The 20,662-nt window shown below is 37.5% G+C and overlaps 1 protein-coding gene across 3 annotated transcripts in view; it reads left to right on the top strand.

Annotated features, from left to right (window-relative positions):
* CCDC50 (coiled-coil domain containing 50) overlaps window positions 1–16,678 on the top strand; it is a 69,952-nt gene extending 53,274 nt beyond the window's left edge. For all 3 annotated transcript variants that reach the window (XM_045903152.3, XM_064581433.1, XM_045903153.3), the window contains 6 exons: window positions 2,369–2,484; window positions 3,133–3,177; window positions 3,287–3,391; window positions 5,186–5,265; window positions 8,282–8,385; window positions 10,363–16,678. In XM_045903152.3, the coding sequence (XP_045759108.1) occupies window positions 2,369–2,484; window positions 3,133–3,177; window positions 3,287–3,391; window positions 5,186–5,265; window positions 8,282–8,385; window positions 10,363–10,382 (470 nt within the window). In that variant the 3' untranslated portion in view covers window positions 10,383–16,678. The remainder of the gene's footprint in view (window positions 1–2,368; window positions 2,485–3,132; window positions 3,178–3,286; window positions 3,392–5,185; window positions 5,266–8,281; window positions 8,386–10,362) is intronic.
* Window positions 16,679–20,662: the final 3,984 nt, after the last annotated feature.

Here is a 20,662-nt window from a genome sequence, read left to right as displayed (position 1 = left end):
AGAAGTGTTTAACTTTGATGTATTCCCAGTTGTTTAGTTTTCCTCTTGTTGCCTTTACTTTGGTGTCAAATCCAAAAAAATCATTTCTGAGAGCTTATGTTTTCTTCTCAGTTTTATGGTTTCTGGTCTGTAATCCACTTGAGTTAATTTTTTTATATAGTATAAGTCCAGTTTCATTCTTTTGCATGTAGCTGTCCAGTTTTCCCAGCACCATTTACTGAAGAGACTGTCTTTTCTCCATTGTATATTCTTGGCTTCTTTGTCATAGGTTAATTGAACATATATCCATGGATTTATTTCTGGGCTCTCTATTCTGTTCCACTGACCTATGTATAATTTTCTTTTAAACTGCCTGGAAGTGACAGTCATATCACCCTGTCAAACCAATTAAGTCTGAATGTCTTCTAAGTGTCTTTGAAAGATACTAAAACAAAATATTTTCTCAGTGAATTCTGTGATGTAGAGTAAGAGTGGAGAAGGTTTAGTGTGTTGAAATCTGAGCACATCCCACTCTGTTGTTTCTTTCACTGGTGGCAAAATGGAAGGAGTAAGGCCTAAGTGTGATCTTTCCTGTGAGACTCAGTGAAGCTTTGAGCTGCTTAAAGAAGTATCAGTTTCCTATAGATGGGAGAATAGTATCACAGCCTTTTTTCTACCGACTTTGTCCAATTTCCAGTTCCCTATCTAATTTCATTTATTTCCCCTGAAATACTGTTTTCTAGTTATGACCGAACTAATGGTAACTCAGGGAGGTTTATATTTCATTTAAATATGGTCCACTCTTGGGAATATCTCTCTTTTTCCTGACTGTCCCAAACCACTCAGAAATCTGGATTAGAGCCAGCCCAGCCCAGCAATATAAGAGTCAGTAGCTCTAGAGATGATGGGAAGTTGAAGTGGATTCTGTATTCTGAATAAACAGGTGCTAATAGGCCTGAAGCTAAGAAAGCCAGGTTTAATAGTCTGTATCTGTGGGGAAGACAGATGAGTCCGTGGCTTTTGGATTTACCACAAAGCTAGGTATAAAGCTCTATAAAGAGAGACTTCACCAGATAATTTAAATTTCTTAATGTGCCCAGAATTTAGTTGTATTTTTTTTCTTCCCTTTTGTCAGTGTAGTGAGGCATTTCGATAAAAATTGTTTTAATGTATGGTTATTCTGATGGCTATAATACAGTAAACTAGTAGTTTCAATGCCAATTTCAAACAAGCATCAACTATTAGGATTTAAAACAATCATCCAGAGTACCAACGGCCGGATTTAAAACAATCAACCAAAGTACCGACAGCCAGATCTCATCCAGGCTACTTAAATTAGAATCCTTGAGGTTTGAGTCAAAGATTTTTATGTTTATTTAAAGCACCCCAAGTGAGTTTAATATATAGCTAGGGTTGACAACCACTGATACAAAGAAGTAGGCAATTAGGAGTAAATTTTCTTTCTCCCTTCAGTAGTTCATTTACTGGAAGTCACTGTTCCAGATGGTTAATCTTGTTCATGGCATTAGAGATTTGTATTACTTCTGAATACAATACATTCACATTGTTGAATAATTGTAATTTATACAGGATACCAAGAGGGATATATCTGCAGTTTTGAAATAAACATTAGCAGTTACCACTTGATTAAAAGTTATAAAAGGAATACATGTTGCTTATAACATTTCAAAGTAAAATGCCAAAATTTCCCATCAGTTCCCCATGTACCTTTTCCCTCAGAGGAATAGAAATCTAAGGTCATTCATTATGTTCTCTGGTATTTCCCTTACGTTATATCTTGCCTAAAATTTAGCTTTGAACTAATCAAAGCTGTAGGAAAGATCTAAAGGCAAGTGGGTTTGTTGACCATCAGAGCAGAAGCTATGGTGGAGTCACTGGTCGGCTCAAAGGTACTGTCACATAACTCCCAGGTGATACTGTTTCTCTTTCCTCTGAAGTAAAGTATGCAAGGCTGAGTTAAATAGAAGGAAGACCCTCATTTCATCCAGTCTTGACAGTTTAGCCTCTTTAAAGCTCCCAACTCTGTACCTTTCTTTATTTTTTATTTCAATGACTTCACCTTTTTTTTCACTTGCTGTTTTGCAAAAGCCTCACTTAGAGTTCATTGCGTGATTTTCTGCTGTTGAAGAAACTATGTGAAAGGGGAGTTTTTTGCCTGGCAGTTTGTGTGGGTAACTTTGTTTCAATGTGTGGATAATCTGCCTTGCCACTTCTACGCCTAGGGGAAAAATTATTTCAGGCGCACCCTACCCTGAATTCTGTGGTGGTCCCAGTATTGTCAGTGGTAGATACTAAAGAAGAACTTCTTTAAGTTTTGCACCTTTTCAGAAAACAAGTGCAGTTGCCTCATTACATTGAGTTTTTCTAGGAATGAAGCCAAGAGGGATGAAAGAAGCTGTCTCTACTCCATCACAAGTGGCCCACAGAGATCAAGAATGGTATGATGCTGAAATTGCCAGAAAACTGCAAGAGGAGGAAATTTTGGTGAGCAAATTTTCATGCAAAAGTTTAGGTGATAATCACTAGGTTTTCTTGAATTGAATCATTCTTGAGATTATGTAATAGGCATAATGAACCTTTATGAGTTGAGAAGCTGGTATCTTTTTTTATGGGTGGAAAAATCCACACAATGGGAATAGACTGTCCAGTTTCACTTACTGAGTAAGCATTAGCAACAGAATTCCATATCCCTCTCTCTCTGTTATTGAGTTCAGATAATCCTTTAGTAATCTGCTTTGGAATTTGATAAAAATAGCCCCTGCTCTGGCTGGTGAAAGTATACCAACTAAACTTGAGGGATGTTAACTACAACTGGTTTGAAATACCGGTTTATTTTTTGGAAGGTTTTTTTTTAAGATTTTATTTATTTATTTGACAGAGACACAGTGTGAGAGAGAGAGAGAACACAAGCAGGGGGAGTGGGAGAGGGAGAAGCAGGCTTCCCGCTGAGCAGGGAGCCCGATGCGGGGCTTGATCCCAGGACCCTGGGGTCATGACCTGAGCCGAAGGCAGATGCTTAATGACTGAGCCACCCAGGTCGCCCCTTTATGGAAGACTTTTTAAAATGGACAGCACAAATGGACAGCACAGATTCTAATTAAATTACTCTTTTGTGTATTTTCTATACCCTAGGCTACCCAGGTGGACGTGAGAGCAGCTCAAGTAGCGCAGGATGAGGTGAGTTCATATTAGTTAATAAGTCTGTTTAGCCAGTACTCTTTAGAAATATCCCAGGAGTTTTTGCCCACAACTCTGCAGTCAATGGTATTGACTGGATTTTGTTTAGGAAATCGCTAGACTTCTCATGGCTGAAGAAAAGAAAGCTTACAAGAAGGTCAAGGAGCGGGAGAAATCGTCTTTGGACAAAAGGAAGCATGACCCTGATTGGAAGGTAAGTTCTGTTTATTGTTTTTCTGATTTTTATAATGGGGACTTTGCTTTTAGGATAAGTTCTGCGACTGTATTTAGGGTATACAAATTCTCTATTGCGTATATGAATCTAATTTGTAAAAGTGACTTCATTACAAAAAATCGTAATTCTTCAAAGTAACTGTGAAAAGATAACTGCTAAGATTGAAAACTCATTCCATTGATTTTAAGATCAGTTGAGGTGCAGGTGCCTCTGGTCATGAGCAATCTTAGTTTTACTAATATTTACCTTACAGGAGAATATAGTATTTTCACATGCTTTCCTATTTCTCCAGTGGCCTTTTCTTTCTCTTTCTCCTTTCTCTGTGTGCTTATATTGTCCATCCATGATCACATACCCATTATTTCTCTTTCCTCTGACATAACTTGATCCATGGCAGACTGGTAGATACCACCAGCAACCATTGCTTATGTCAGAGAGTAGGAACTGTCTAGCAAGAGCCTGGACTGTCGTCTTCCCCTCATTAATCAGAAACACTAGACAAAATAGTGACTGCAGTTTATTCTGCTGTAAAGTAATGTAATTATTGTACGTGGTGGTTGCACGTCCAGTTTCACGGACTTGACTCTTTAGTTACTGTGTGCAGTGCACCACTCTGGACTTAACAGGGACGGTCAAAGATATATTTTCCTCATAATACTGTATAATGTAGGAGGACAAACAGGACAGTGTAGACAGCTAACAAATACAAGGTCAAGCTGGCTGAAGAAAGCAGAGTAGAAGAAGAGCAGAGTTGCAGGGAGGAAGAATTCCTAAGGTAAAGGGTTTTCAGAGAGGGAATTTGTACTAGGCCTGGGAGGATGCAGCTAGGCTGTGTATTCGTGACGTAGTGATGTTTAGCACTGTTCTCTCTTTCTCTCTCTTTCGAACAAATTCCTCCCTTGGGTCTCTGGTTCTGTCTCAGTTTCAGCACTGATTAGGAGGAAAAAGAGGACTTAGAAACCATGATAATAGCATTGCTCTACTGTTTCCTGCTGCTCAGTTATTCAGTTGTCAGTCTGAAAACAAATGAAAGCATTATTAATTATGTATAGGTCTCTCTTTCTTTTACCCTCTTAGTAATTCAGGATTTTTCTTAACAAATGTATTTCATTTTAGTAGAAGGGCTCCCATATGCTTCTGCTATATAAGTTAAGCTACAAATAATTGCCTGGGAGTTACTCAATTCTTTGTTAGCTCAACCATGAAGAAGTTAAGTATTTTTAAGAATTGCAAATCAGGCAAATAAAAGGGGAAAGCCACATTTCTAGCAAGTATCAAGACTTCTTTAATTTCTACATTCTGTAATTGGTGCTGGTATAGTTCTTCTCTTAGAAAGGTTGGATTGAATGTTCCTTAGTTTCCTGGCTTGAAAATCGCCATCCCCAAGTCAGATGTTCAGAAATAAGTTTAAGAGCACAGACCTACATTCCGTAGACTCGGGAAGTTCTTGTCAGCTGCTGCGCAGCTATTATGTTAATAATGGGTAGCTGGCACACTGCTGTTGGGGAGCATGTTCATGTGTAGTTAGCCCACTGATCTGGCTGCCCTGACCGCTTCCAGTGTACGTATGTGACTATAATTTTTTTTTTAATCTCTGAGTGGCCATGTGTAAAAATACTGTAGGTTGTTTAACTGAATATAAGTGTAAGTTGAAATTACTAGAGTTTGACATGATTTAGATATTTTCTAAACCTAACAATCTTTCTGTTTATTTGCCGTTTTCTATATGTGTGTTTTTCTTTCTCTCTCTTTTTTTTTTTTTTCTGTCCTTAGCCAAAAACAACTAAATCGGCACACTCAAAGTCAAAAGAGAGTGATGACCCTCACCGTTCTAAGAATGACAGGCCAGCACGGTAAGATGCCACCTGAAAAGGGGAGTGAGGAACTTGACTTTGGGGTGAGTAAGGAGATGTGGATTGTCTGAGAAGAGTGTTCTTTAGAGAGGAGATCCAGATGTCGGCAGTTGTAAAGTGATATCAAGTCTTGCAGGATTATTCTCAAACTTTGTTTCCATTCTTAACCTGGATCGAACAAGTCAAATCAGGAAGATTGTAATTTTATAGAACCTAGGGCGTATAAAGAATGATGTGTTTTTTGTTAGGACCAATTCTTGTCTTTGGATTCACTGTCCTCAGCTAAGGAGGGATGAGCTTAACCATTTTCCCAGTAAAATCTCAGGTTTTAAAGTTCAAAGTTTTACCTATGCAGGGCTGGAGTTTCATGGTCACGCTGGTGTGTGCATGACATTTACACATGCTTAAATTAGTTTCTGCATTCTCAAAGTCTTGGCAAACACTTATTTGAGGACATGGTAGACTATTCTAAATCCCACTAGATCAAATAGCTGTGGTTATGGTGTATGTACTTTCAGACTTCTCTCAAACAGTCTGGGGTCATAGTTCATGGAGCAGTTGCTGTCTTTCTACCTCATACCTGAAGTTGGCAATATTTAAGTCTCTGGGGAAGCAATCCTTTTTTTTTTTTTCTTTCTTTTTGTTCTTTATTGCTTTCCGTTGCTTTTCAAAACAAAACTTGACTGGAATAGAAAGAATATTATATACAAAAAGACAAAAGTAACACTAAATTTAACATTTGAAAACTCTTTTAAAACTTTGAATATTGGTCCTAATTATTAATTTATGTATTAACTTTTATCACATTGGAAAATATACACTGTTGCCACTCATTGCCCACACTTAAGCTGCTAGACGTGTTGACTTAAAGTGAATATATGTAGGGTCCTTAAAAGGCCAAATTCTTTTGGGATGCCTGGGTGGCTCAGTCAGTTAAACATCTGACTGTTGATCTCAGCTCAGGTCTTGATCTCAGGGTCATGAGTTCAAGCCCCACATTGGCTCCTCCACGCCCACCTACTTAAAAAAAAAAAAAAAAAAAAAAAACTGTATTCTATTTTTAAACCCATGGGCTTTTAGAAGATAATATCCTTCAGAAAACTACATCAGGTTTGTAAGGCTCTTAGGGCAACAGTAGTATATTCTGTCAGTTGTTTAAAGTTGGTTCTTGTATCTTTTAGTTAAGCACATGGCCAAAGGTTTTTTTTAAGGCCGACTTTATTTTCATCCCTGCAATATCCAAGTAAAGTAAGAAGTAATTAATCTCTTCTCAGTATAGGCATGGTTTATTATGTTTTCTTTAGTCAACTGAATTAAAATAATCTTTTGGGTTTTTCCGAGTCTTCCAAATTTTGGGGCTCTTTAGAACACTAATAATTTTGACATCAGATATGATAGACCAATCTGGGATGTCTATCTAAAAAGATGTATTAAAGTTGAAAACAAGTTTCTGAAATGTAATAGTTAACTTTAAAAATATTTGGCATATTGAAGAGTGAATAATCAAATGAGCCTATATTAAAAATAGCTATTATAAATGAGTGAAAGTGACCTATGACTGGTAGAACTGAAGTCTTTTTTGACTTGAAGGGAACACTTGTCTTTATCAGTTACAGAAAGAAAAGTCAAAAATACCATATCATTTGTTATGCTCACATTAATTATGTATTATATATGTATAACAAAAGGATGAAAAAATAAAAAAAAATAAGCCAAATACCGTTTGCAAGTATAAGATACACACGTGTGTGTGTGTGTGTGTAGTCTTGAATGCAGATACTGCTGCTGATAAAAATACACACCTGTGTAGCACAGCAGAGTGTAGTAAAGAGCACACTGATTTTGAAGTGCAGTTGAGTTTGAGCCCCACCCCTGCCACCTAACAACTGTCTGAGCTTGGACAGATCACTTACCTCCTCTAACCTAATCTCCCTCTAAAATATGTGTGTGATACCTGCCCTACAGACTTGTACTGAAAGTTAATTGAGATCATCTGAGTAGAACCCACAGCACAGTCCTCAGTATATACACAAGTTTACATCCTGTGCTGACCTGTGTCAGACTCCAGATACCCAGCAAGAGACCTGGTGCTTAGGGACTGAGTGGGAGATTTAAAATCACTTGTCTTTATTCTTATATGACAGAGCCCTTTGTACCAAACTCACCATAACTTTCTGAACTGCAGTATACTGACGCCTTCCACATGGCATATATGGTTACAAAAAACATCCTACCACGTGGTTATATATTTGATGTATTCTGTTACCTCATCTGGTTCCATGCTTTAATGCAACATTTAAGTGTACCTCTGAGAAACAACAACCAAAAAAAGGATTTTGTTCTTATCTTCATCAGTGCCAAATGTTTGCAAGAAAATCTCTGTAACATGATTTTAAAATAATTAAAATTTTGGAGTAGCAAAAATTCCCCAGTGTTTTTTACATTTTGTCTTCTTTTGACATGAAAAGTTGCCAATGTAGGACTGTCCTTTCCTTCTCTAAGCTCTGCTTTGCCACCTAGTGGATTGAGCGACTTTGCTCTAGATTTTATATGCTGACCCATGTCTTCTCCCTCCCCTTTCCTTTTTTCCTGTCCTCCTGCTACCCTCACCCTCTCTCCATTTTTCTTTCTTCCTTTCTTAACTTTCTTTATTACTTCCCTTCTATCCTTTTCTTTTTTCTTCATAAAACCTACCAAAACAAAGTCGATTTCTCATTAATGGCAGTGGTCACACATCTCATTTATGTTTGTTTCTCTAGTCCTTAGCACAGTGCCTCACACATATTAGGTGCTCAGAAAATACTTGTTTTTATTGAATTATGTGCATCAAAGCAAAGGAACAGTAAAATAAAATAATTTATTCAAGGTCCCGCAGTAGACAAGGAACTAAGATGAGAATTCTCCTACACTGTAGCTTTGCATTTCTACCAAAATGTTTTACCATGTATTCCAATGAGAGGTGGAGTTGTGGTCACCACTTATTAGAATATCTCTTTAAATTCTGACTTCCCTTCAGGCCACCACCACCTACCATGACAGAGGCTGAAGATTTGGATTACACTCATTTTACAAACCATAATTCCACACGTCATTTCTCAAAATCAGAATCCTCCCATAAAGGTAAGAAAAATATATATGATCAAGCTTAGGATTTTTTTTAATAATCCTCATGCTATGCTGGAAATATCAGATGATATCTTATAGATTGCTAGAGTGGCAAAATAAGTTATCCTTCCTTTTGGAAGATTATTACAGTATTCTTCATTTGTTAAAAAAAAAAAAAGATAAAACAGGAAACAAAACACCTTAACCTGAATGCAAGATTGTATATGTATGTGCATTTTCCTCCAGGGAGAATTTGTAGCTTTCATCAGATTGTTAAAAGGGTGACTGTAAACAAAACAAAGGAGCAAAGGGAAAAGAAAAAAAGAGAGTCAAACCAAGAAAACAGACTCTTAACTATAGAGAATAAAGTGATGGTTATCAGAAAGGAGGGGCAAGGGGGGGATGGGTGAAATAGGTGATTGGGATTAAGGAGGGCACTTGTGATGAACTCCAGGTGCTATGTAGAGAAGTGTTGAATCACTATACTGTACACCTGAAACTAATATTACACTGTATGTTAATAACTAACTGGAATTTAGATAAAAAGTTAAAAAAAAGAAAAATTAAAAAATAAAAAATAAAGTACCTACATACATACATGTACAATTCACACAAAAGTTTTATCACACGAAAGAAAATCAGGGCAAAGGAGATGAGGAAAGAATATGAAGTCTAAGTTGGACCAAATCTTTATTGTATTGTATTGTATTTCATTTTGTTTTATATGTACCAAATCTTTAAAATGAAAGGAATAGATAGGTGAGATTCAGTGGGGTGGAGTCCGGAGCCAACTACTAAGAAGACGTCTTTGGTGCAAAATGGTGGTTTATTAAAGCATGGGGTCAGGACCCATGGGCAGAAAGAGCTGCTGCACAGGGGTTGTGAGGGGTGACTGATTATATACTATGGTGTTGGGGGAGGTAAGGAAAAGGGAGGTTTCAGGAGAATTTTCATCTGCTAAGGAGGACCTACAAGATACCAAGATACCAAGATACCGGAGGCCTTGCCATTGTCAAGTTAATGTTGTTTTTCACCTCTAGCAAGGCATTAACATTAAGATTAGGAGATTCCTGGAAGAATGTCACACATGTCCCACTCAGGAGTGGGGGGGTGGGGGAGGTTGTAGGTTGTCCGCTTATGTTTTGTCTTCAGCCAGCCTTCTGTTGCCTCATCAGTTGCATGTAGCTGTTCTTCCAAGCATACACAAATTCACTTATGTGTATTTTTATGATACTCATAAAATGAAATAATGAAAAGGTAATTCTTATATTAATTTTTTCATCTAAAAATGGAAGTGATTTTAATAGTGTCAGTGTTGTCAGGATCATATAAATTAAATACATGAAAGCACATTGCAATAGACTTTACAAATAGTGGGTCCTGTAAATTGATGTCTGTTGTTTGTTACAGCTTTTGAAGATTTCTTAGGTCATGTTTTTATTATCCTTTTCCAAGTCTTCCCAAACTTAATTTTTTTTTTCCAGTGGTCATTACAGAATATCAATGTACAGAGCTACTCCAGACTGACTAGATCAGAATTTCCAGGGGAGGGAGGTTGCCAAGCATTTATATTTTTTTAGAAAGCTCTCCTCACCCCAACCCTCTCCATTCAGACATTCATCCAGTGTTGATCCGACAAAAGACATTATGTAAAAGATGGAATTAGTTGGACATTACCAAAACAACCCCATACACTACAATTTCCATCAGTTGGTGGACTTTCCATCATGGCTGGCTTAACTGGAAGTATCTCATGATTTTTTTCCCTCAAATTGATGCACTACTTTTTAGGGGAGGCCCTTTGTCTTTGACATACATTTGATATATAATACTGAAATAACACAGCGACTCTGTATGTAAATATTTTACAGTAAAGAACAAAGAAAACATGCATAGAAATAAAGATAAATGATTTTGCCTGAGCAAGGAGAAAGCAGAGCATTTCTGAGGTTTTTCTTTAATGATGTTTCTTCTTCTTTTCTCCTTTCCAAGGTTTCCATCATAAGCAGTAAAACCCTAGGAATCTGCCTTGAGAACGGACTCACTGTAGCAATCATTACTGGATGATATAGAATGCGTTCCACACTCATTTTTTTCCCTCCTGTGTTTGTATTCCTGGGATTTATCTTCAAGTGTTCTTCTGGCCGTAAATAATTTTAATTCATTTAAAAAGTTTTGGTTATTCCTGATCACTTGGGCAGTACAAGAAAATCTAGCTTCTGAATATTGGCCACCTCTCTGCTGCATATGCTTCCTGGGATATAGTATCTAAAAGCTCTGTAAAATGTCATTTTTGTTAGGTGTGGAGTACTGGTATCTAGAGACTAGGCTTTATTTAGCAGTTAGAATTTTGTGGAGATTATGATCAGAGTAAAACAATGTTTGGATGCAATACAGAATAAAAGAATATAAGAAATAGCTTTTTTTCGTGCGTTAGTATATGGTATATTGAAGGATCTTTTGCTTTTTGTATTCTTCAAGAAAATAAAAAAAATGACAACCATAAAGTATTAAAACAAACAAACAAAACCTGGAACAGTTGGAACATGTTTTTGACCACCAGGACTAGCAGTTTTGCATATCCTTATAAGCTCTCCTGGGAGAATTGGCCCAGATGTCATTCTCTGACACTTTCTCTGCTTCTGCTGAAGAGCAAATCTTTTGGAGGCCTCTGGGCACTGGGCTATTTATTAGTATTTATTGGCAAAAGTTTAATTCTATGAACTATTAACTCAGGTCTGTGCAAAGTCAACTGAAAGTGAAAAAGTGAAAAACTTTGTACCCCTTCTCTTCTATTACATTTACATATAGAGCCCAGGGAAGTGGAATTGGAAGGATGTTTATATAAGTGATAATGCCAGCATTCTCTCTGGACATAGATAAGTTTTCCTCTTACTTAAAAAACAGTGGTGTTTGTTGGCAGCCACTCAAAAAATATTTTATCTGTCAGTAATCAGATTAATTCAACATGAAGTTGAAGTAGAGAAAATGGTTCTTTACCCGGGTATTGGCTTTACATATTCATTAGTGATACATGGCATTGGATTCCTTTGTACAGGACCTTTAAAGCCCTCTTTGAGAAATCTTGTCTTTGTCCAGCCCTTAACCTTGTGGAAATGCTTATTTTCCCATACTTGTTAGTTAACATAAATGGCAGTCACACTACACATATATAAAAATGTCCCTTCGGCTTGACTTTCCATTATTTTTCATTGTATAAATCTGATGTTTTTGACATTCCAGTGTAGTGTTTGTTTAGGAAAGAAATACGCAGATGACTAGAGAAAAAGGTTGTTAATCCATTCTTTTCCCACTGGGAACTGCCTATTGTTTGCCTTATCTTTCGGGATAGTCTTTCAAGTCAGGCAATATTCAGGAAGCTATTTAGAATAGTTTCTCAGAGTGGATTTGGGTCCTTTCATTTTGAGAAAGATCTTTAGTTCATAACGTTTTTGGATTGCAGAAACTTGGGTAAAAGGTTGCTAAGAGTCAAGTTTTAGGGAAATGATCATCTAGAAAGAAAGAAACCCTAAAAGATGAGTCATTTTTAAGAAATGGGGAAAGAGAAAAACAAACAGGACTTTGAATGACGCTGATGAAATGAATGAAGCAGAGTTAAGTAAGCAAGGGCTGATGAGATGGAGGTCCTAGCCTTAGTCACATTCTATAGGGTGCTTTCAGTATCCAAAACTTAGGCCTTGTTGACTTCTAGTAATGCTATGTTTTTCTTTGTCTGCCCTGTGATTTTGCTTCATATTTTAAAAAGTTTTTTTGTGGTAACTTTAAAGAAAACACAATGTATTTTTATTTTGATAGGCAAATGGGCAACATCATTTGCCATATTTTTATTTCATAAATGTTTATTTTTCTATCATGCAGTGATCAGATTTATTTACTTTAAAAATTCTGCATTTGTCTTGCTTCTCATGTACTTTATCCAATCATATTTATTACTGTAAAATGCTATCTGGAGGTATTTTCATTCAAAAAAATGTGAGGCCATTTAACATTTAAGCCTTGGATGTTAGTGTTTCAGCTGTCTTAGTGAGCGGCCAGAGGTGATGTAGTTCCCTGTGACACCCAATTCAACATCTGTATTGAAAATCTGTTACTTTTTTTTTTTAGGTTTTTAAAAAATTAGAATTTTAAAATATTTTTATTTTTTTTGTAAAGCAAACACTTTTTAAAGAGTATCAGAGTAATTCTTTTCTTCTTCTTAGTTAAATCCTCTAATTCTCATTCAAATATTATAATTATTATCTTTAAGACTATAGAAGTAACTAACAACTATATTAAAAGGAACTGCCAAACATTCTTCACTGTGTTCTCTGCTTTTCACTTGGTTGTATTTCTATAAATGTGGGAACGTTTTGTTCCTCTTTATACCACTGGACCACACACAATTTAATTTTTAGGCCCACAATGTATTATGCTTTAATGTTGTGATGTAAACTAATATGCTGGCCTTGGCAATCTTTCTGTACTTCTTTTCTCTGGAGGCCCCATTAACACTAGTATTGCTGAATGAGCACAGTATGTTTTGAGCCTTATCATAAGGCTTCTGGATGTGTACACCCTCTTCCCCCAACCTAACTTTTTGTAATTCATTGCTTGGAAGCAAGGTCCGACAAGGGTCAGATTAAATGTTCTGAGTTGAAAAAAATTTGTAGTGTGAAACCATTGTTAGACATAATTATTTTGCAGGAGACTGGACAGTTGCTACATATGCTTTGAAAGAATATTGAGATTTTTAGAAAGTGACTTTGCATACCTTTGAATTACTTTTTCTTGAGTGACTTTACAACAACCAGCAACAGACTAACGAACTTCAAAAAAGGCATAGGTTTTTGATCATAGAGAAACATCTAAATTAGAAAAGAAAATATGGATAGATGTTTCCCAGGAGGAAAACCTTTTCACATTTGCAGCGGCCACTTGGATCTCCATCAACATTTTCCAAGGTGACCTTGGGCCTTGTGTTCCACTGAACTCACTCTAGAAAATTGTGAACCGGACCTGTTTTCCCCTTTCCTTCTCTACTATGGTCTGCAGCCGAACTGGATGGTGAATAAAGTCATTGCTGACTCTGTCCACACATTTCCATTGATGTCAGGACTTTTCAGTATAAATATAATTAACTTTTAATGGATAATTATTTTCTTCAATACTGTCAGATATTCTCTAATTTTTGTCTTGTGCCAAATTGTTCTTTGGAAACACCTGCTATATAATATGGTGCATTCAGTTTACCACATCAGTGGTTAACATTTTAGGGCCTTGATTTTTAATGGGTGTTGCCTTTGTATAAAAATCACTTTGGGGAATATCAGGATTAGTCATTTATTCAGTGATGGTTTTTTTGAAAGATAACTGGTGACTGGACGTAAGAGCTTCCCTCTCAATAAGGGGAGTGAGACCCCCGTGTAATCAGCTTTCCGAGGGACTGAGAACAGAATAGAACTTGCACTGAAAGGCTTTTTTTCCCTTTTGGGGAAACAGTATTTGTGTGAAAGGAACACCGTTCAGGTAGATTTCACTGCAGGTGGTGTGCCATATTCTCATAATGCAGGCTTTTTAGAAACAATCATAAAATAACCAAAACCTGGTCTTTCAGCCAAAAGGAAAAAAACAGATTTTTAAAGTACTTTGTCCCTTACTTACTGCTCATAGTCAGAGAAGCGACTAGATAAAGTGGTCCCATTTTCTCCTCATATCTGGTGGTGCCTGTGAGTCTTAAAGCCATAACTGCTTATCTTACTGTTGATAGAATCCTGTTTTTCTCCTTTAGCTTACAGGGAATGTGGTCAGGGAGAAGCGAACTGGAGACTGTTCTGATAATGCTGCACGGGGCACAGTGTCACCCAGATTCCTGGTCAGAGAATCTCATTTATCTCTGATGATACTTAGGATTATTAAAGGGGAGAGTCAAGGCTTTTGTTGCTCCTGACATTTAACTGTTGTTAGAAATGCTGCAGTTTTCTTCCAGAGAGGTCAAAAAGGAAGGGGTAAACTGGGAAAATTTTACTTCTTACAGAGTCACTTTTCTGATGAGGCTTGCACTTTTTGCCAGCAGTGTCTCGAGGAGCAGTATTGCCTTAAATTAGTTTGATTCTGACCGAGTCAGTGCACTGTACTTCCTATATGTGAATGACCGTCAACTCTCCATTGAGATACACAATTCACTGGTGATCCGCAAACATCCTTGCCATCAGAAACTCTGGATTCCCTCCCACTGAGCTATGGGTGACCTATACACTGATAGATACATCATTTCATTGAGTTGCCTCTCAGTCTGTGAACGAGCAGTGGCATGGCCAAAACAGGCTGGCGGAAGGAGAGTGAGAATTCCCTTGCCAGATGCTCCCGGTTATCACTTCCTGAATAGAGAGTTGACTGTCTTTCTGTTCAAAGTGACCATGTAGAAGATACTTCCAAAGGCTGTATTGTGTAGCAAAGTCAATTATTGTTTTGTGAGGATTTCACCAACCCTCTTGTGTTTTTAAATGCATACCATTGACAAAAAAAAAAGAAAAAAGAAAACCAAACGAAACAGAGACATTTACTTGAAATGGGAGCTCCTTAGATGTGAAGAATGTTTCTATTTTATTACTTTTAGAAGAAAATTAACCAGGAAAATTTTTGCTGTGGTAAGGAAAACACCAGAGTGTTTTTATAAGGTTGTGTTTGATGCCATAAATTGACAGAATCATCTAAGTAATCATGTTGATTTGTTGGAAATATCTAGTGCTGGAAACCATCTTCTTCCCTTCTGTATCTGTGAATACTGCCTAGGAGCATGTTCCTAATGCATTTTATATGCTATTGTTTATTCTTGGCAAACTAGAGGATGGGTTTCTCCTTTTGAATAACTTGCAATAGCAAAGTGAGCCGGCACTGCCAGCATTTCAGATGAGGACCGAATTAATTAGGCATTTTAGTTAGTGCCCCATTACTCATTGCTGAGGTTCATATAGAAAGAAGAGGAGAATTGAAAGACAGGGTTCTTGAGGGACATGTCCTTCACAAAAGAGCAAGGACTAAGAGCAGTAAAAAGACAGCTAAGAGAATATACCATTACACATTGCATACTTAGGCTATATTTTTGTTGCAGTGAATTTCAGACCATAATTGCTAAAATAGTTTCTAGCTATTAAATTTAGTAAGAGGGTTTTTGATGTCAGAATTTTTTTTTATTTCTGATTGAATTAGCCCCTGAAATCACTGAATTAGCCCCTGAAACTTTAGCTCTTGCTATAAACTGAAAGCCAAATGCCCTTTTTCAGAAGTAGCTAGATTTTTCACCTGCCTCTTAAAGACAGCCCAATATTTGTTTCATGAAGTATTATAAATAATGAGGAGATACAGTGGGAAGGTAGCATATAGGTGTTCCACAATAAGAATTCTCTATAATAGGGTTTTCCTTAAAAAGAATCCATCCCAGAACAACATTATATTTTGAAAAGGTGCTGGATTATAAAGTACAGGAGTATGCACATATAAATCAAGTTGCTCAGGAAATGAGAGGTGGTGCTGTCATTTGTCTTAAAATTCAGAAAAGTGCTTTCCTGAGAAAAATTGCATAGTGCCCAGGCAGTTTTGGATTCTTTGGTAAGAAGCCCTTTGGCATCTGGAATGTGGATATGTTTAAAAAATGAGTGAGATGTTAACCCAAGTGCTCATCAACTTGTAGCCGAGCCCCAGAAGGAAAGGCAGCTTTGAAATAGCTACTTCATGGAACTGAACAGAACCTTGATGGAATCCAGTTGTCTGTCTGAGGACAGAAAACAAAGAGGCCACCTCAAACCACATGCCTATTTAGAGATTAGATGAAACTGTGAGGGACACTCTCTGGATGCCTTAAAGGTGACTGGTGTTGAGTACTGGTGGGTATGTACACACCCATCTGGACTAGGCTGATGGAAACCGTCTATTTCCGTTCACCTTCACACAGCACAAGTCGTTCCTGTTGATGACCTCATTGAGGAACACGAGAAACATGGTGCTGTTGACTTCCGTGTGTCTTGGGAGGTTGAGGTGGTCATGTCAGTCAGCACTCTCCAGTGCTCACGCCTCCCTTAAATGCCAGTTCTACATCTACATTAGTTCATCTATGCAAGCTTATGTTTTTATGGTTTGTTTTCTACACTCATGTCCCATTTGATTGTTTAAATATCAGGTTTAACATTAATATTATGAATAATTTTTAAACCAAAGTATGTATATGTCTGTGTGCTTGTTTTCCTGGATGGTTTGAGGCAAACACCAGTCTTGTCCTTCTCTCTTAATAAAGTCATCCATTTCTTAACAATGGTCTCATGTTTTCTTTACTGCATTCAAGACTTGGGAAGCTCTGGGAGGAGGAGTATTTTTTCTTTATGAAGTAACCCTAATAGATATTTGTTTAAAAACAGTAGAATTTTCTCTTACTCCAGTTGCATCCACATTCTGTAACCATGTATAGCACTGATGATGATATCTAGTACGTGGAAATTGTCAACAAATACTCTCAAATCTGATGCTGATACCTAGTACATTGAAGTCCTCAACAAGTATTCCTAAATCTGAAGTTGCTTAGAGAAGTGGCTTTGTTTTGTGTGTGGTGGTTGGTGTCTTAGTTTGATGTATGTGGGTGAAAAACAGGAGTGGATATTCACAGAATAATCTGTATGACTAAAGACTCCATGAGTGCAGCAACTCAAGTCTGCACTGTACCTGGTACTCTGTGGATTTTGAGAAAATAGATAGAAGTACAACTACCGCTAAACTTTTTATCTTTTTTTTTTTTTTTTTTTAAGATTTTATTTATTTGTCAGCACAAGCAGAGGGAACGTCAGGCAGAGGGGGAAGCAGGGTCCCCGCTGAGCCCGATGGGGCTGGATCTCAGGACCCTGGGATTATGATCTGAGCTGAAGGTAGTTGTTCAACCAACTGAGCCACCCAGGCGCCCCTAACTTTTTATCTTTACAAGTTTGTTTCTTCTTTTTTTTTTGATTGATTAGCCGTGATACGGAAACCGATGCTGCAGAAATTAGGAGGTATCTTGAAAATATGATCCTATTTTTCATGACTACTAAATTTTTAAAGAGATAACTAGCTTCCCTGGAGCACATTCTCTAGGCCTTAGTTTCTTCTCTGGCAAATATAATAGGAAATCTAAACAATCTCTGTAATATAGCTCTACTGATCTCACTACCAGATGCATAAGACACACCAGTGACATGCAGTGTTGAAGAAAGTTGGTATATTGATTTCAACCTTCCTTTTCTAAAGAATTGCTGGATCAAAGTTGACCGTGAAAGAAGTAGACATATCTACAGGCCAATTAAAAAAAATTAAATATGCAATTAAAGTAGCTCCTTTTGGTCTGCAGTAGGAGGAGGTACCCAGTATGATTGGGCGAATTTTGTGTAAAGTGGCTGAGTCTGATGTTAAACTGTGGCCATGTGTGGAGAGCTCGGCACACTAGAAAGCCCCCCCCCCCCTTTTTTTTTTAAGATTTTATTTGACAGCGACAGCGAGAGAGGGAACACAAGCAGGGGCAGGCAGAGGGAGAAGCAGGCTTCCCACTGAGCAGGGAGCCCGATTCGGGGCTCGATCCCAGGACCCTGGGATCATGACCTGAGCAGAAGGCAGACGCTTAACCAACTGAGCCACCCAGGCGCCCCTAGAAAGCCCCTTCTTAAAACACAGGCAGCCAGGAGAACATTCACCTCCTACACCTTGGAAATTGGGTGAAGTCTTTATAGAAGTCTTTGGATTACTACAAGTCACAGGGTAGGGGTAGGGATTTGGCTCCCCATTATATCTGGGTTACCTGCTTAAAGACATAAAGGCTTCAACATAGTGTACTAAATACATCAACAGGAATAAGGAGACCTGGGTGCTAGTCCTGGCTTTGAACTTGGTTCAGGACCTTGGGACACCACTTAACCATCTCTAACTCCGTTCTTTTACATAACAGTAATAAGCACATTGCAGCAGTCTAACATTCTAGAATTCCTGCTATCAAAGGCTACGGGTTCCTTTAAGTAAATGCCCCAGAAAGAGTAGCCCCATACAGTACTGAGGGCCTGGAAGGTCACAAGGGCTTCTTAAAACACTTGGCTGAAAGGCCTCCTATCTGGTCATGTGTTCTTTTAAAAACTTTTTTTATTTTTGATAAAACTGTATCGTGTACAATGATGTTCTGATGTGTGTATACATTGTGAAATGATTAGCACAGTGAAACTAACACAGCGTCAACTCCCTCATCCTTTGCTTTCGTGGGGCTGTGTGTGTTGGGGGTGGGTGGGGTGAGAGTGCTTGAGAGCTACTCTTAGCAAATTTAACGTATACAATACAGGATGATTAACCATAGTCACCAGGCCGTATGCTAGATCCCCCAAACTTAAACTGAAAGTTTGTACCCTTTGCTGACCATGCGTTCCTGGTTGTACTGTCCCATTGCTCTTACTTCCACAACCAGCAGATTGCCAAGAAACAATTTTGGTTTTGATTCTATTCTCTATTCTCTATTTCATTCATCTCCATTCGAATCTTAATTTAATTTTCTTCTTTCTAATAATTTTCAATGTAGTGGTGTTTTTTTTTTTTTTTCCCTAGCTCCACAAGATGTAAAGTTAGGTTATTGATTTGAGATCTTTCTTTTTAATACATGCATTTACAGTTATAAATTTCCCTCCGAGTATTGCCTTTGTTGCATCCCATAAGTTTTGTTATGTTGTATTTTTTGCTGTTTTTTTTTTCTTTTCTCCCTAAGTATATTCTAATTTCCCTTTTGATTTTTGTTTTGACCCATTAGTTGTATAAAGATGTGTTGCTTAATTTCCACATATTGTAAATATTCTTACTTTCTTCTCTTGATTTCCAGCTGTATTACTTTGCAATCAGAGAAGATACTTTGTACGATTTCAGTCTTTTAAAATTTATGTAGACCGTTTTATGGTCTGACATAGTTTCTCTGGGACAGCATTCCATGTGCACTTGAGAAGAATGGTATTTGGTTGTTGGATTGGGTGTTCTATATATTTGTTAGATCTGATTGGTTTACAGTGTTGTACAAGTGCACTATCTCCTTATCGATCTTCTACCTAGGTGTTGTATCCAAAGTGGTGTATTGAAGTCTCCAACTATGTATTTCCCCTTCAATTCTGTTAATGTTTGCTGTATTTATTTTGAGGCTCTGTTTGGTGCACATGTGTTTATAATTGTTATGTTTTCTTGATGAAATTGACCCTCCTATGTAATATCCTTCTTTGTCTCTTGTAGCAGTTTTTCACTTAAAGCCTATTTTTTCTGGTATCAGTATAGCCACTTAGCTCATTTTTCCTATCTTTTCACTTTCAACCTATTCATGCCATTATATTTACAGTGAGTCTCTTGTAGATAGCATATAGTTTCTTGTGAGTTTGTATGTCTTGTGAAAACTGGACAGTTGAATAATATGGTAACTCTGGACGTCATGTTCTTCCTTTTCCCCAGGGTCTTTGTTTTTATTTTACAGTTTGATTGTTGAAGGTTGTTGAAGGTCAACCTTCACTAGTCATTTGTCTAGTGACTTTTCCTTTTTTTTTTTTTTTATTAGAGATTGTATTCCCTTCATTTGTGGTCTCTATAGTCTCTGTTCCTTAGGTTTTGTTCATCTTGTGTTTGATGGAGATTTTCTTGAACACTAGAGGTAAGGAAAAGAATCTCTTTTAAGGTCTTTGCAGATTGGCTCTGTTCTGAAGCCTTCCTTTAACACTTAGCTGGATTTTCACTGAGCCTAAGGTCCATCTGAAGTCAAAGCTTAAGAAGAATATTTTCTGAGTATTCATTTTGCCTTGGACTTGTGCATGGCTTTCTAAATTTCCCCGTAAATATGGGTATTTTTTTTGTTTCTGTTTCACAAAGAAACTTTCTGCACGTTTCCCTCCTAAGACGTAAGCTGTCTGTTACATGTCTCAACTGTAATGTCTTGCCTCAGCTGTCTGCAAATTGTCCATTTACTTTTACAATGTTTTCAAATAATTCCCACTGCTTTTCTGTCCTCAGTGAGTTCCAAGTTAGAGAAAACAGAAATGAGCACCTTGCACCACACCTTCAGCGAATTCCCTAGTCAGGTTAGAACAGATGTGCAGATAAATCCTGCTCTGCTTCCTCTGGAACCAGGAATAGAGTCCCCCCAATGGAAAGGCAGGCTGCTGTCTTCAAGCCTGCTGCCCAGCCAGAGAGCGGATAGGGCAAACGCAAGCAAGACACTGAATGCTTTTCTACTGTGTTGAAGTTAAATTTTCGTGAATCTATGTTCACT

Source organism: Mirounga angustirostris, unplaced genomic scaffold, assembly GCF_029215605.1.
Source record: "Mirounga angustirostris isolate CCGP_5_RB_7025 unplaced genomic scaffold, mMirAng1.0.hap1 SCAF_1, whole genome shotgun sequence".
Classification (NCBI taxonomy): domain Eukaryota; kingdom Metazoa; phylum Chordata; class Mammalia; order Carnivora; family Phocidae; genus Mirounga; species Mirounga angustirostris.
This window is presented reverse-complemented; position numbering and strand designations above follow the sequence as displayed.